The sequence below is a fragment of the Mustela erminea genome, chromosome 9, assembly GCF_009829155.1.
Source record: "Mustela erminea isolate mMusErm1 chromosome 9, mMusErm1.Pri, whole genome shotgun sequence".
In the NCBI taxonomy this organism is placed as follows: Eukaryota; Metazoa; Chordata; class Mammalia; order Carnivora; family Mustelidae; genus Mustela; species Mustela erminea.
In genome coordinates this window covers 53660385-53673004 of record NC_045622.1, presented here as the reverse complement: position 1 = coordinate 53673004, position 12620 = coordinate 53660385, and the positions used below count along the sequence as shown (strand labels likewise).

The window sequence follows — 12620 nt, the reverse complement described above, 5'->3', positions numbered from 1 at the left end:
TTGTATTTTTGATGTTAGCCATTTTGGTGGGTGTGAGGTGTTATCTCATTGTAGTTTGGATTTGCATTTCCCTGAGGATAAGTGATGATGAGCATTTTTTCATGTGTCTTTTGGCCATCTAGATGTCTTTTTTGGAGAAATGTCTGTTTATGTCTTCTGTCCATTTTTTAGTTTAATTATTTGGTTTTTAGGTGTTGAGTTTTATAAGCTCTTTATATATTTTGGCTATTAACCCTTTATCAGATATCATTATATTTTCTCCCGTTCCATAGGTTTTAGTTTTGTTGATGTTTCCTTCACTGTCACTATACAGAAGCTTGCTATTTTGATGAAGTCCCCAAGTTATTTTTGCTTTTGTTTCCCTTGCCTTAGGAGACTTATCTAGAAAAAAATTGCTACAGCCAATATCAGAGAAGTTACTACCTGTGTTCCCTTCTAGGATTTTTATGGTTTTAGGTCTCACATTTAGGTCTGTAATCCATTTTAATTTATTTTTGTGTATGGTGTAAGAAGGTGGTCCAGTTTCTTTTTCTTTCTTTCATTTTTTTTTTAAAAGATTTTATTTATTTATTTGAGATAGAGAACGGGAGAGAGAGAGAGAAAGCAAGCACCAGTGGGGGAACAGAGGGAGAAGCAGGCTCCCGCTGAGCAGGGAGCTTGTTGTAGGGATCATTCCCATGACCCAGAATCATGACCTGAGCCCAAGGCAAATACTTAACCGACTGAGCCACCCAGGTGCCCCAAAAGTGGTCCAGTTTCATTCTTTTGTGTGTTGCTGCCCAGTTTTCCCGATACCATTTGTTCAAGATACTGTCTTTTTCCCATTGGATGTTCTTTCCTGCTTTGTCAAAGATTGATTGACCATTTGTTTAAGGGGTTTATTTCTGGGTTTTCTGTTCTGTTCCAGTGATCTTTGTGTCTTTTTTTGTTTTGTTTTTTTAATATTTTATTTATTTATTTGACAGACTGAGATCACAAGTAGGCAGAGAGGCAGGCAGAGAGAGAGGGGAAGCAGGCTCTCTGCTGAGCAGAGAGCCCGATGGGGGCTCTATCCCAGGACCCTGAGATCATGATCTGAGCCGAAGACAGAGGCTTAACCCACTGAGCCACCCAGGTGTCCTTCTGTGCCAGTACCACACTGCTTTGATGACTACAGCTTTGTAATATAACTTGAAATCTGGAATTGTGATGCCTCCAGCTTTGCTTTTCTTTTTCAAGATTGCTCTGGCTATTTGGGGATTTTGTGGTTCCATACAAATTTTAAGATTGTTCTAGCTCTGTGAAAAATGCTGGTGGTATTTTGATAGGGATTGCATTAAATGTGTTGCTTTGGGTAGTATAGACATTTTAACAATATTTGGGCTCTTAGTCCAGGAACATGGAAATGTCTTTCCATTTCTTTGTGTCATCTTCAGTTTCTTTCATCAGTGTTTTACATTTTCAAAATATAACTCTTTTGCCTCTTTGGTTAGTTTAATTCGTAGGTATTTTATTGTTTTTGGTGCAGTTACAAATGGGATTGTTTCTTTCTTTCTTTTTTGCAGCTTCGTTATTGGTATATAGGAATAAAGCAGATTTCCGTACATTGATTTTGTATCCTGTGAATTTTCTAACTTCATGTATTAGTTCTAGCAGGGTTTTTTTTGGAGTCTTTTAGGTTTTCTATACAGTGTCATGTCATCTGCAAATAGTGAAAGTTTGACTTCTTCCTTACCGATTTAGATGCCTTTTCTTTTTGTTGTCTGATTGCTGTGGCTAGGACTTCCAGTTCTATGTTGAATAAAAGTGGTGAGAGTAGACAACATTGTTTTGTTCCTGACCTTAGGGGGAAAGCTCTCAGTTTTTCCCCATTGAGTATGATTTTTGCTGTGGGTTTTTCATAGTTGGTCTTTATAATGTTGAACTTCGCTCTAAACCTGCTTTATTGAAAGCTTTTACCATGAATAGACATTATAATGCTCTTGCTTTGTCTACTGAAATGATTATATGGTTCTTATCCTTTCTTTTATTGATGTGATGTATCATGTTGATTGATTTGTGAATATTGAATCACCCTTGCAAACCAAGGATAAATCCCACTTGATTGTGGTGAATGATTTTTTTTAATGTATTGTTGGATTTAGTTTGCTAGTATTTTGTTGAGGATTTTTGTGTCTTTGTTCATCAGAAATATTGGCCTGTAGTTCTTTTTTTTTTTTTCCCTCCTGGTATCTTTTTCTGGTTTTGGTGTCAAGGTGATGCTTGTCTTATTCCAAAAATTAATTTTTAATTATCTCTTTTGAACAGCAAGGGTAGGAGATATTAAAAAATTTCTAGTGAGCAAGATGTAATTAATCACACAAATTCTAGTATAGCTAATAAAAGTTGTATGATATTATATACTTATTATGTTGTCTGGATTTACTTTTACTCTATGTGAAATGCTTATAAAAGCTTTTCTAGATTGACTCAAAAATCTGTCTGCTAACCCTATTTTCCCCACATGCCTTAAGCCTCAACTGTGGAGTCTTATGCCATGATTCTTTAGGAAGTCTAACCATCATAGGTATACAAGGAATATGTTATTAGTAAAATTCCACTAATAGCTCTGAGTTGTTCATTCATACTAGATTTTGATTCTGTCTGGTTTATCAGTTTTTCCTTTTATGGATCATGTCTTGGGTATCAACTCAAAATACTTTGCATAGCTCTAGATTTTAGCATTTTTCTCTAAAAGTTTTATATATTTTTAATTATTTTTATTAACATAATGTAATATTTGCCCCAGGGGTATAGGTCTGTGAATTGTCAGGCTTACACATTTCACAGCACTCACCATAGCACATACCCTCCCCAATGTCCATAACCCAGCTGTCCCTACCCCCCACCCCCCAGCAACCCTCAGTTTGTTTTGTGAGATTAAGAGTCTCTTATGGTTTGTTACAGTTTTTTTTTTTAGTATCTAAGCCATAGTTTATTTTGAGTTAACTTTTTTTTTTTTAAGATTTTATTCATTCATTTGACAGAGACCACAAGTAGGTAGAGAGGCAGGCAGAGAGAGAGGAAGGGAAGCAGGCTCCCCGCTGAGCAGAGAGCCCGATGCGGGGCTCGATCCCAGGACCCCGAGATCACGACCCGAGCTGGAGGCAGAGGCTTTAACCCACTGAGCCACCCAGGTGCCCCTTGAGTTAATTTTCATATAAAGTATGTGAGGTTTAAGTCAGGGTTAATTTTTTTGCCTGTGGATATAGTTGCTTCTGTGCTCATTGTTGAAAAGGCTGTCATACTCTACTGAATTGCTTTGACACCTTTGTCAGAAATCATTTGGGCATATTTGTGTGGGTTTATTTCTAGGTACTCCATTTGTTTCATTGATCTTTGTATCTCTCTCTTTGGTAGGACCATACTGTCTTGATTACTGTAGCTATATAGTAAGCTTTAATGTAGATAGAGTGACTCCTTCCACTTTATTTTTCTATTTCAAAATTATTTTAGCTATTCTAGTTTTGTTGCCTTTCTAATTTAAGCTTAAATGTATCTGTGTACAGTAATACCTTACTAGGATTTCCTAGGAATTACATTAAACTTCTAGATGAGTTTAGAAAGAATTGACATTGTGTTGAGTTATCCAGTTCATGAACAGAGTGTGGCATTCCATTTATTTAGGTCTTCTTTCACTTCTTTCATCAGTGTTTCACAGTTCTCAGTATGCAAATCCTGTACAAGTTTTGTTACATTTATACTTAACATATTTCATTTTCTCTGTGTTGTTTTATTTTCATTTCTCATATTGAGAGTGAGTTTGAAAAACTCTTTATGTTTGAGAGCCCTTTGTATTTCATTTTTTTGTGTACAATCTGTATTCATTGTCCATACTTCTGCTGTGGTATTTTTCTCATCAATTTCTGGGAATTTTACTATATCAGGATAATTAGCAAACCCTGTGTGTGTTTCATGATTTGCAGGGATTTTCCTCCCAGTTTGCTTGTCTGTTGTTAACTTTATTTATGAGGACTTATGCTGTATAGACCTTTTTTTGTTTTTATATAGTTGAATTTATCAGTGTAGTCTTTAATGCTTCTAGATTTTTAGTTATGATTCACATTTTCTACATTTAAATATTTTTCCAATTTATCCCAGTATGAGGAATTGATTACGTATTGCAGTCTTGGGAAGTTGGTCTGTAGTTTTCTTTTTGTGTACAGTCTTTGTTAGGCTTTAGTTTAATATTATGTGCTTTTGAGAAAGAATTGCAGTGTTTTCTTTCTTAAAAATGCTTGGAATTAAAAAAAAGCTTATTGAGTTTTAATTTATATACCATTCAAATAACCATTCGAATGACAGTTTAGTAGTAGTTAGTATATTCACAGATATGTGTGACCTTCACCACAGTTAATTTTAGAACATTTTCATCACTTCAGAAAGAAACCCTGTAACCTTTAGTTATCATTCTCTACTCCCTATGACAGCCTCTCCAGCCCTAAGCAACCACTAATCTACTTTCTGTTTTTGGATTTTTATATGAATGGTCTCATGTAATATGTGGTCTTTTGTGACCAGTTTCTTTCACTTACCAGTGTTTTCAAGGTTCATACATATATTGGTATTTCATTTGTTTTTGTGGCCAAATAATACTTCACATTTTGTTTATCCATTTGTCCACTGATAATACATTTGGATTTTTTCCACCTGTTGGCTGTTATGAGTATATTCTCTGGAAAGTATTCATGTGTAAGTTTTGGGTATTCAGTTCTCTTGTGTATATATTTTGGAGTGGACATGCTCAGTTTATGGTAACTCTATAATTGTTTGAGAAACTACTAGACTGTTTTCCATAATGACTGTACCATTTTACATCTGCATTTGTGTATGAGGGTTCCAGTTTCTCTGCCTCCTTTCCAACACTTGATATTCTCTGACTTTTTGATTTTACCCCTCCTAGTTTCTGTGAAGTGGTATTTCATTGTAGTTTTGATTTATATTTCTCTGATGACTAATGATGTCAAACATCTTTTCCTCTGCTTATTGGCCCTTTTTATATCCTCCTTGGAGAAATATTTATTTATATCCTTTGTCCATTTTTAAATTGGGTTGTCTTTTTATCAGTGAGTTGTAAAGATTTGTTTGTTGTTGGTTTTTTTTTTTTTAGTTTATATATTTTTTATATTAAATCCTTGTTATTAGATACATGATTTACAAATATTTCCTGCCATTCTGTTGGGTGTCTTTTCACTTTCTTGGTGATGTCCTATTACAGAAGTTTTTTTTTTTCTTTTAAAGATTTTATTTATTTATTTGACAGAGAGAGATCACAAGTAGGCAGAGAGGCAGGCAGAGAGAGAGAGGGAAGCAGGCTCCCCGCTGAGCAGAGAGCCTGATGCGGGACTCGATCCCAGAACCCTGAGATCATGACCTGAGCCGAAGGCAATGGCTTAACCCACTGACCACCCAGGCGCCCCTACAGAAGTTTTTAATTTTGGTGATGTCCAATTTATTTTTTCTAATGTTCCTTATGCTTTTGGTATCATGTTTAAGACTCTTACCAAATTCCTGATCATAAAGATTTATTCTGTCTTTTTCTAAGTGTTCGGTAGTTTTATCTCTTAAATTTAGGTCTTTGATCCATTTTGAGTTAATTTTGTTATGTGTGAAGTAAGCCTCCCATTTTGTTTTTTTGCATATGTCTATCCATTTGTTCTAGTACCATTTATTAAAAAGACTATCCCACCCCTCCCCGCTGCCTGCTCCGTTGAATGGTCTTGGCATCTTGTTGAAAAATCATTCGGTTTATTTCTGTGCTTTGAATTCTGTTCCATTAATTTGTATGTGTATCCATATGCCAGTGCCACATTGTTTTGGTTACCATTGATTTGTAGTATGTTTTGAAACCAGGAAATGTAATTGCTATTATCTTGTTCTATTTTTAAAGATTGTTTTGACTGTTTGGGTTCCTTGAAATTCCATACGTATTTTGGAATCAGCTTATTAGTTTCTGTAAAGAAGTTAGCTGAGATTCTGATAGGGATTGCATTGCATCTGTGGGTCAGTTTAGGAGTATTACCATCTTAATAATGTTTTTTGACCCATGAACATGAGATGTTTTCCCATTTATTTAGATCTTCTTTAATTTATATCAACAATGTTGTGTGGTGCCTAGAGTATAAGTTTTACACTTGTTTTGTCTAATTTATTCCTAAGTATTTTTTTGAAGCTACCATGAATGAAATTGTTAATTTCATATTTTGGATTGTTCATTGCTTATTTATACAAATAAAACTGATTTTTGTGTTGTTTGATACCCTGTACCTTTGCTGAAGTCATTTTTAGTTCTAATAGTTTTAGGTGAATTTCTTAGGATTTCCTACATAAAAGATCATGTGGTCTACAAATGGAGATGATTTCTGCTGTTATAGTCTGGATGCCTTGTTTTTTGTTTTTTGTTTTTTGGAGGGGGGAGGTTTATTGTTGTTGTTGTTGTTATTTTGCCTAATTTCCCTGACAAGAGTCTCTAGTAAAATGTTGAGTATAACTTTTAAGAGTGCGCATCATTGTTTTGTTCCTTGTTCCTTCTTTTCATAGAACTTCTTTTAATGTCTTTTGTAAGGCAACACATTGTTACTAGCAACAAACTCCATTTTCATTTATCTGGTAAAGCCTTCATCTTCCCTATATTTCTGAAAGATAGCTTTGCTGGATATTGGATTCTGCATTGGCAGTTTCTTTGAATACTTGGAATAGTTATTTCTTAATAACTGCTGAGAGGTCAGTTATTAACCTTAATGCGGTTCCTTTATAAGTGACGCTTTTTTTTTCATTACTTTCAAGATTTTTCTGTTGTTTTTGACTTTCACCATTTTTAGTATGATGTGTCTGTTTGTAGATCTCTCTGTGTTTATTCTGTTTGGTGTTTGAAGAGCTTCCTGGATGTTTAAGTTACTGCTTTTCAATAAATTTAGGACATTTTCTGCTATTTCTTTGAATATTTCTTCTCTTTTCTTGCTGTTCTTTTCTTTTGGTAGTTCTCTTACTATAGGTTTGAGCACTTTTTGGTGTTCTGCATTTCTCTGAGGTTCTGTTCATTTTTCTTCATTCTTTTTTCTTTGACATTTTTCAGCTTTCATAATCTCAGTTGCTCTTTTCACATTTGCTCTTTTTTATTTTTTTAATATTTTTTCTTTGTTGGAGAGAATGAGAGAGAGAGGGAGAGATAGAGAGAGAGAGTGCGCGTGAGAAGGGGGAGAGTCAGAGGGAGAAGCAGACTCCCTGCCAAGCAGGGATCCAGGGAGTCCAGGATCATGACCTGAACTGAAGGCAGTCACTTAACCAACTGAGCCACCGGGCGCCCCACATTTGATTTTTAATTTTTTTCCTGCCAGTTCAGATGTACTCTTAAGCCCCTCTAGTGAATTTTTTATTTCCGTTATTATATACTTTTTAATCCCCAATTTTCCCTTTGGTTCTTTTTTTGTAATTTCTTCTGTTTTATTAATATTCTCTGTTTGATGCAACTTTGTTGTCATACCCTCTTTTACTTTTCTGTAATCATGCTTTCCTATACTTCTGTGAACATGTTTATAACGGCTACTTTCAAGTCTTTTGTTGTTAAATCTGACATATGATGTTCTCATAGGGAATTTCTGTTGCCTGCTTTTTCCCCCAGTGTATGGGTCATATTTTCCTGTTTCTTTATACATCTCCTTGTAGTTTGTTGGAACTTAACATTCTAGATATTTATATTGCTAATTGAATTTATTTTACTTAATTATTTTATTAAAAAGTAGATTCCTTGTCCAACATGGGCCTTGAACTTAGCCTGAGATGGTCACATGTTCTACCAAACTAAGCCAGCCAACAACCCCTTGATATTTTAGATATTAGACATTATATATTGTAGCTATAGACATTATATATTGTAGGTAGACACTGGTCTTGTACCTTCTCAATCTGTAATTTTTTTGTTGTTGTTATTTACTTCATTAAATGTTGTTTAGTAATTAGGTCACTTATTTTAGTGAAGTAATCTTCTGATGGTGTTGCTCAGGGAATCACAGCTCTTGGTATGCCCACAGTTGTTCTGAGATGACAGTGATTCTCTCCTGCTCTTCTCTGACCACACCCAGCTGTCAAACTACATTACTTGCTCTATTGTTTTCAAAAGTGTCTTGGAGTCTTAAGTTGCTTTGCGAACTAGTTTAAATTGTGGCTTCTTTGAAGGAATAGTTTCAGAGGTGTATTTGTTCCTACCACAAGAAGGTTCCTTCCAGCTTCATTATACCTCAGTTCTCTCCTGCAAGCTATCTGGCCTATTATCTTGAATGTTGGTGGTTTTTTTTTTTTTTTTTTTAAAGATTTTATTTATTTGAGAGAGAGAGCAGAATGAGAGAGGACATGAGCAGGGTGAAGGGCAAAGGAAGAGGGACAAGTAGACTCCCCTCTCAGCAGGGAGCCCTACTTGGGCCTCAATTCCAGGGCCCTGAGATTATGATCGGCATGAAAGGCAGATGCTTAGCCAGCTGAGCCACCCAGGTGCCTTGAATGTTTTTTTCTTAAATCCATAAATTTTCTTCCAGTTGCCACATCCTCAGCTGTTCTTGAGAGGTTGAACTTCTTCATGTGGTATTACAAATGAAGTCCGTTCCTTTGGGAAGAGATTACAGACTATCTGTTTTATTATCTATTTCTACTCTCAGGCAGCTCTGGAGCTCTTCTCTGAATGACACTGCTGCTCTAGAGGCTTGAGCATTCAGTGAAGGCAAGGGTGGGAGTGTGGGCAGCAACCTGATATACCCTCTTGGCTTGCTTCTCTAGAGCCACCACCTCACAAGCCAGGGCAGTGGTGATTAGGTTTCCAGTTTCTCAGTAGAGTTGTGCCCAAAGTATAGCCTTTGTTCCATAAGTTGGGGGCTTGGCCAAAGAAGGGAATGCTCACTTCTTGACATGACTTGCCTGGGGCTTAGCAGTACCTACCTGGGGGCAGGATGAGGTAAACTGAAGTCTTGGGGCTCCTCAGAAGTAAACCCTCCAACAAGGAGCTCAATAAGCGGAAACCTTGTGTTCTTGACTACAGCAGTCTGGAGAGGAGTTTGCCTCATTTGTAGTGGGTAGGGAGGGACAGGTCTTAGTTTAAATACCACAGATCTCTCCTTTCTTTCTTTCTTTCCTTTTTTTTTTTTTTTTTAAAGATTTTATTTATTTATTTGACAGTCAGAGATCACAAGTAGGCAGAGAGGCAGGCAGAGAGAGAGGAAGGAAGCAGGCTCCCTGCTGAGCAGGGAGCCTGATGAGGGACTCCATCCCAGAACCCTGGGATCATGACCTGAGCCAAAGGCAGAGGCTTAACCCACTGAGCCACCCAGGCTCCCAGATCTCTCCTTTCTTACTGAATTTTTCTGCATATTCTTGAATAAATTTTTCCTCATTTGTCCTTGGGACTATTTCCTGAGCTTCTCATTGGTATCATTTTACTAGTTCCATTGGGTTAGCAGATTAGCAGAGCTCCTCATGCTCTCTTGTCAGAAATTGATCTCTGAATGGTTTTTGTTTTTAATTGAGATATAATTGGCATATAGCACTATTAGTTTTCAGTGTATAACATAATGATTTGATTGATATATATATATGTATTATTAAATACTCACCCCAACAAGTTTAGTTAACATTTATCACTGCACATTAACAAATTTTTTTTTTTTTTCTGATGATGGGAACTTTAAAGAGGAATGGTTTTAAATACATTGTAATTATCTTTTTTTTACAGGGCTGTGGAATTGTTCTGTGAAACTATCTGGGCCTGCTATTTATTGGTGAAGGGGGAGGAGTTCCTTAAAATTCATTTTAAAGAAATTTGTCTATTTAGATCCCTGTCTTTTCTGAAGTCCATTTTGATAACTAATATTTTTCTAAATAATTATGTTTGATCTAAATTTTCAATCTATTTGCATAGGACTGAGCAAAGTAATCTCTTATGATTCCATTAAGTTTTTTCTGACTATGGTTATTGGGGGGGTAGATGTAGTTATTTTTATATGTCTTAAGCATTATTATAATTCACTAATGAGGTAATACTGGAAAAAAATTTTTTCTCTACAATTTGTCTGGTTATGATTTATTATAATCAGGATTTCTTTATTTCTACAATAATAGTGCTTTATTGAATTCTTGCTGTGTATTAGGCACTTTACAATTTTGATTTATTTAATCTTTATAACAATCCAAGAATGTCTATACTGATAGTATCTTTATTTTATGGATGAGAAAATTGAGCTATAGAGAAAATAATTTGCCCAGTTATGCCTAGGTGATGATCATAGTTTTAACTTCTTAGTTGGCCTACAGAAATTTAAAATTATTTAAGGTTGTTAAATAAATAGATGTATTTACTTCCTAATGTCTCAATCTAAATCACTATCCAAAAATTAATATAATTTTTAGTTGTCTATGACAATATACTCCATCCCATGGATTTTTTCAATGAAGTTAGTGGGGTGAAAAGGGTTACCAAATTTTCCTTCCTCAGTTAACAATTAGTACTTAAATTTGTAGTTAGCATGAGGGATTCGTTTTATTTTTTATTTTACTTTTTTGGAGAGCTTTCTTTTAAATGGATATTTTACATTTGGAGAGTCAGTGTAACAATTAAAACACTTAAATAAAAATTTTGAAAAATGTAAAAAAATCCACATTATTACACTAATTTGGTTTGAAAGCTCTTATTTGGCATGATCATATACAAAAAAATTTTTAAAGAAATTGTTAATAGTTTCTGTAATATCTTAATTATATTCTTGAATGAGAGAAGTTAGGAAAGATAGGAATTTAAGGAATAAAAATTGAGAGTGTCATCATTTTGGAAAAAAAAAAACTTCCTGTTTAGGCAAGACTGAGTAAATATGTGTAACTACTGCCCTCTTGGGTTGGTATAAGGAACATGTTTTTCAAAATAATCTGTGTTGAGATTTCTCTTTCTTCTTTTAAAGGTGTTAAAATTATCACACAACAAGTTCAACCAAGTAAAATCTTACCCAAACCAGTGACAGCAACTCTGCCCACCAGTAGCAATTCCCCTATTATGGTGGTTAGCAGTAATGGTGCAATTATGACAACTAAACTGGTAACCACTCCCACTGGTAAGTTTTCTTGAGCATCAGTCCATTCATTCATCATTTTTTCATTGACTAGTTTCTTTGTATCAACATAGTGCTTGACACTGGGAATGTAGGGATTAATCAGACAGTTCTTTAAGAGGCTTTCCCTCCAACTAAAATTAGCTTTCTTTTATTATTGTCATGGTCTTCTGTTTTTTTACTTTATAGCACATACTACAGTTTCTCATTTCTTTGATTATTTGTTGATTTACTGTAGTTCACCTTGTTATACCATAAGCTCCATGATAAGGGACAGTCTTTGTTTTATTCACCATATATATGTTGAGCTGGTCTGAAAGTAGGTGTTTAGTCAGGATTTGTTGAGGGACTGAAAACATACTCAGCCCAGAAGGATTGTAATCTTAGGAGGTTGAAAGTCTATATTACATTGTGGTGTAGTAAGCATTACTCTGACTGAGAGAAGCACAGGATGCCTTTTTGCCCAGATATGAGAGCACCCAGGCTATGTCCAAGGAAGTGACAGTGTAGAACATTTTAAATAGTACCACCCTTTGTATCCTTGAGCAGTTTACTAATCCCTCTAAGTCTTTTCTCTTGTCTATTAAATGGGCTAACAATACCTGTACCATAAGGTTATTGTAAGTATTAGAGGAAATCAGGTATGTAAAGTCCCCAGCAGAGTAATAGCTGTTATTATTAATTAACGTAAGAATTAGCTATTACTATTATTTTAAATTTGTATAACTCGTACCAGATTTTTTTGAGAAGGGCCAGTACGTAGATGATAGAATCTAAATAATGTAAAATGATACCCATCTCAAGTTTATAAAGCTATCATTTATTGGCCAGTATGTAAAGTTCTATGCAGACATACACTTAATCTCCCTTAGGCTGATATCTCCACTTTTAGCGGCAAAACAGAGACTGCTGTAAAGCACCTTGCCCAAAGTCATGCAGCCAATAAAAGCAAGATCTGGGATTTGAACCCCAATCTGTTTGATTCCCTTTTTTTCTTTTAAATTGTGACAAAAATAGAACATGAAATTTACCATTTTAAGGGTGTAGTTCATTGACATTCAGTGTCGTTCATATTATTTTATACCTATCAATCACCATTAGGCTTCAGAACTTTTTCATCTTCCCAAACTGAAACTCTACACATTAAACAGTAACTCTCCATTACCACCTTCCCCTAGTCCCTGCCAGCCAGCATTCTACTTTCTGTCTCTTCAAAGCCTGTGCTTAAAAACATGGTATTCTTGCATTAAATTTATCATACTCCACCCTCCTCGCCCCCTGCCCCAAACTTTTTTCCATTTGGTACAAAGATAATAGTGTTATCTATATATGATTCTTTACCTTAGTGAAAGGTAGTAAAAATAATAATGTGTCTGTGCCTTTGTATCTATGTTAGACATGGTGTTTCTATTTTTAAAACAAAAGCTTAAGTGGAAAATGTTTTGTTAAAATTCAGCTGATTCACGTTATGTTTGTAGCATGTTTACTTTGCACTAGATTTTTTTGAGGGGGATTCAT

At 35.2% G+C, this 12620-nt stretch overlaps 1 protein-coding gene across 1 annotated transcript in view; it reads left to right on the top strand.

Moving 5' to 3' along the window:
• The window catches only part of EMSY (EMSY transcriptional repressor, BRCA2 interacting), a 90062-nt gene that overhangs the window by 41027 nt on the left and 36415 nt on the right, over positions 1–12620 (top strand). The window contains 1 exon segment of the mRNA XM_032360531.1: positions 10956–11105. Within this exon segment, the coding sequence (XP_032216422.1) occupies positions 10956–11105 (150 nt within the window).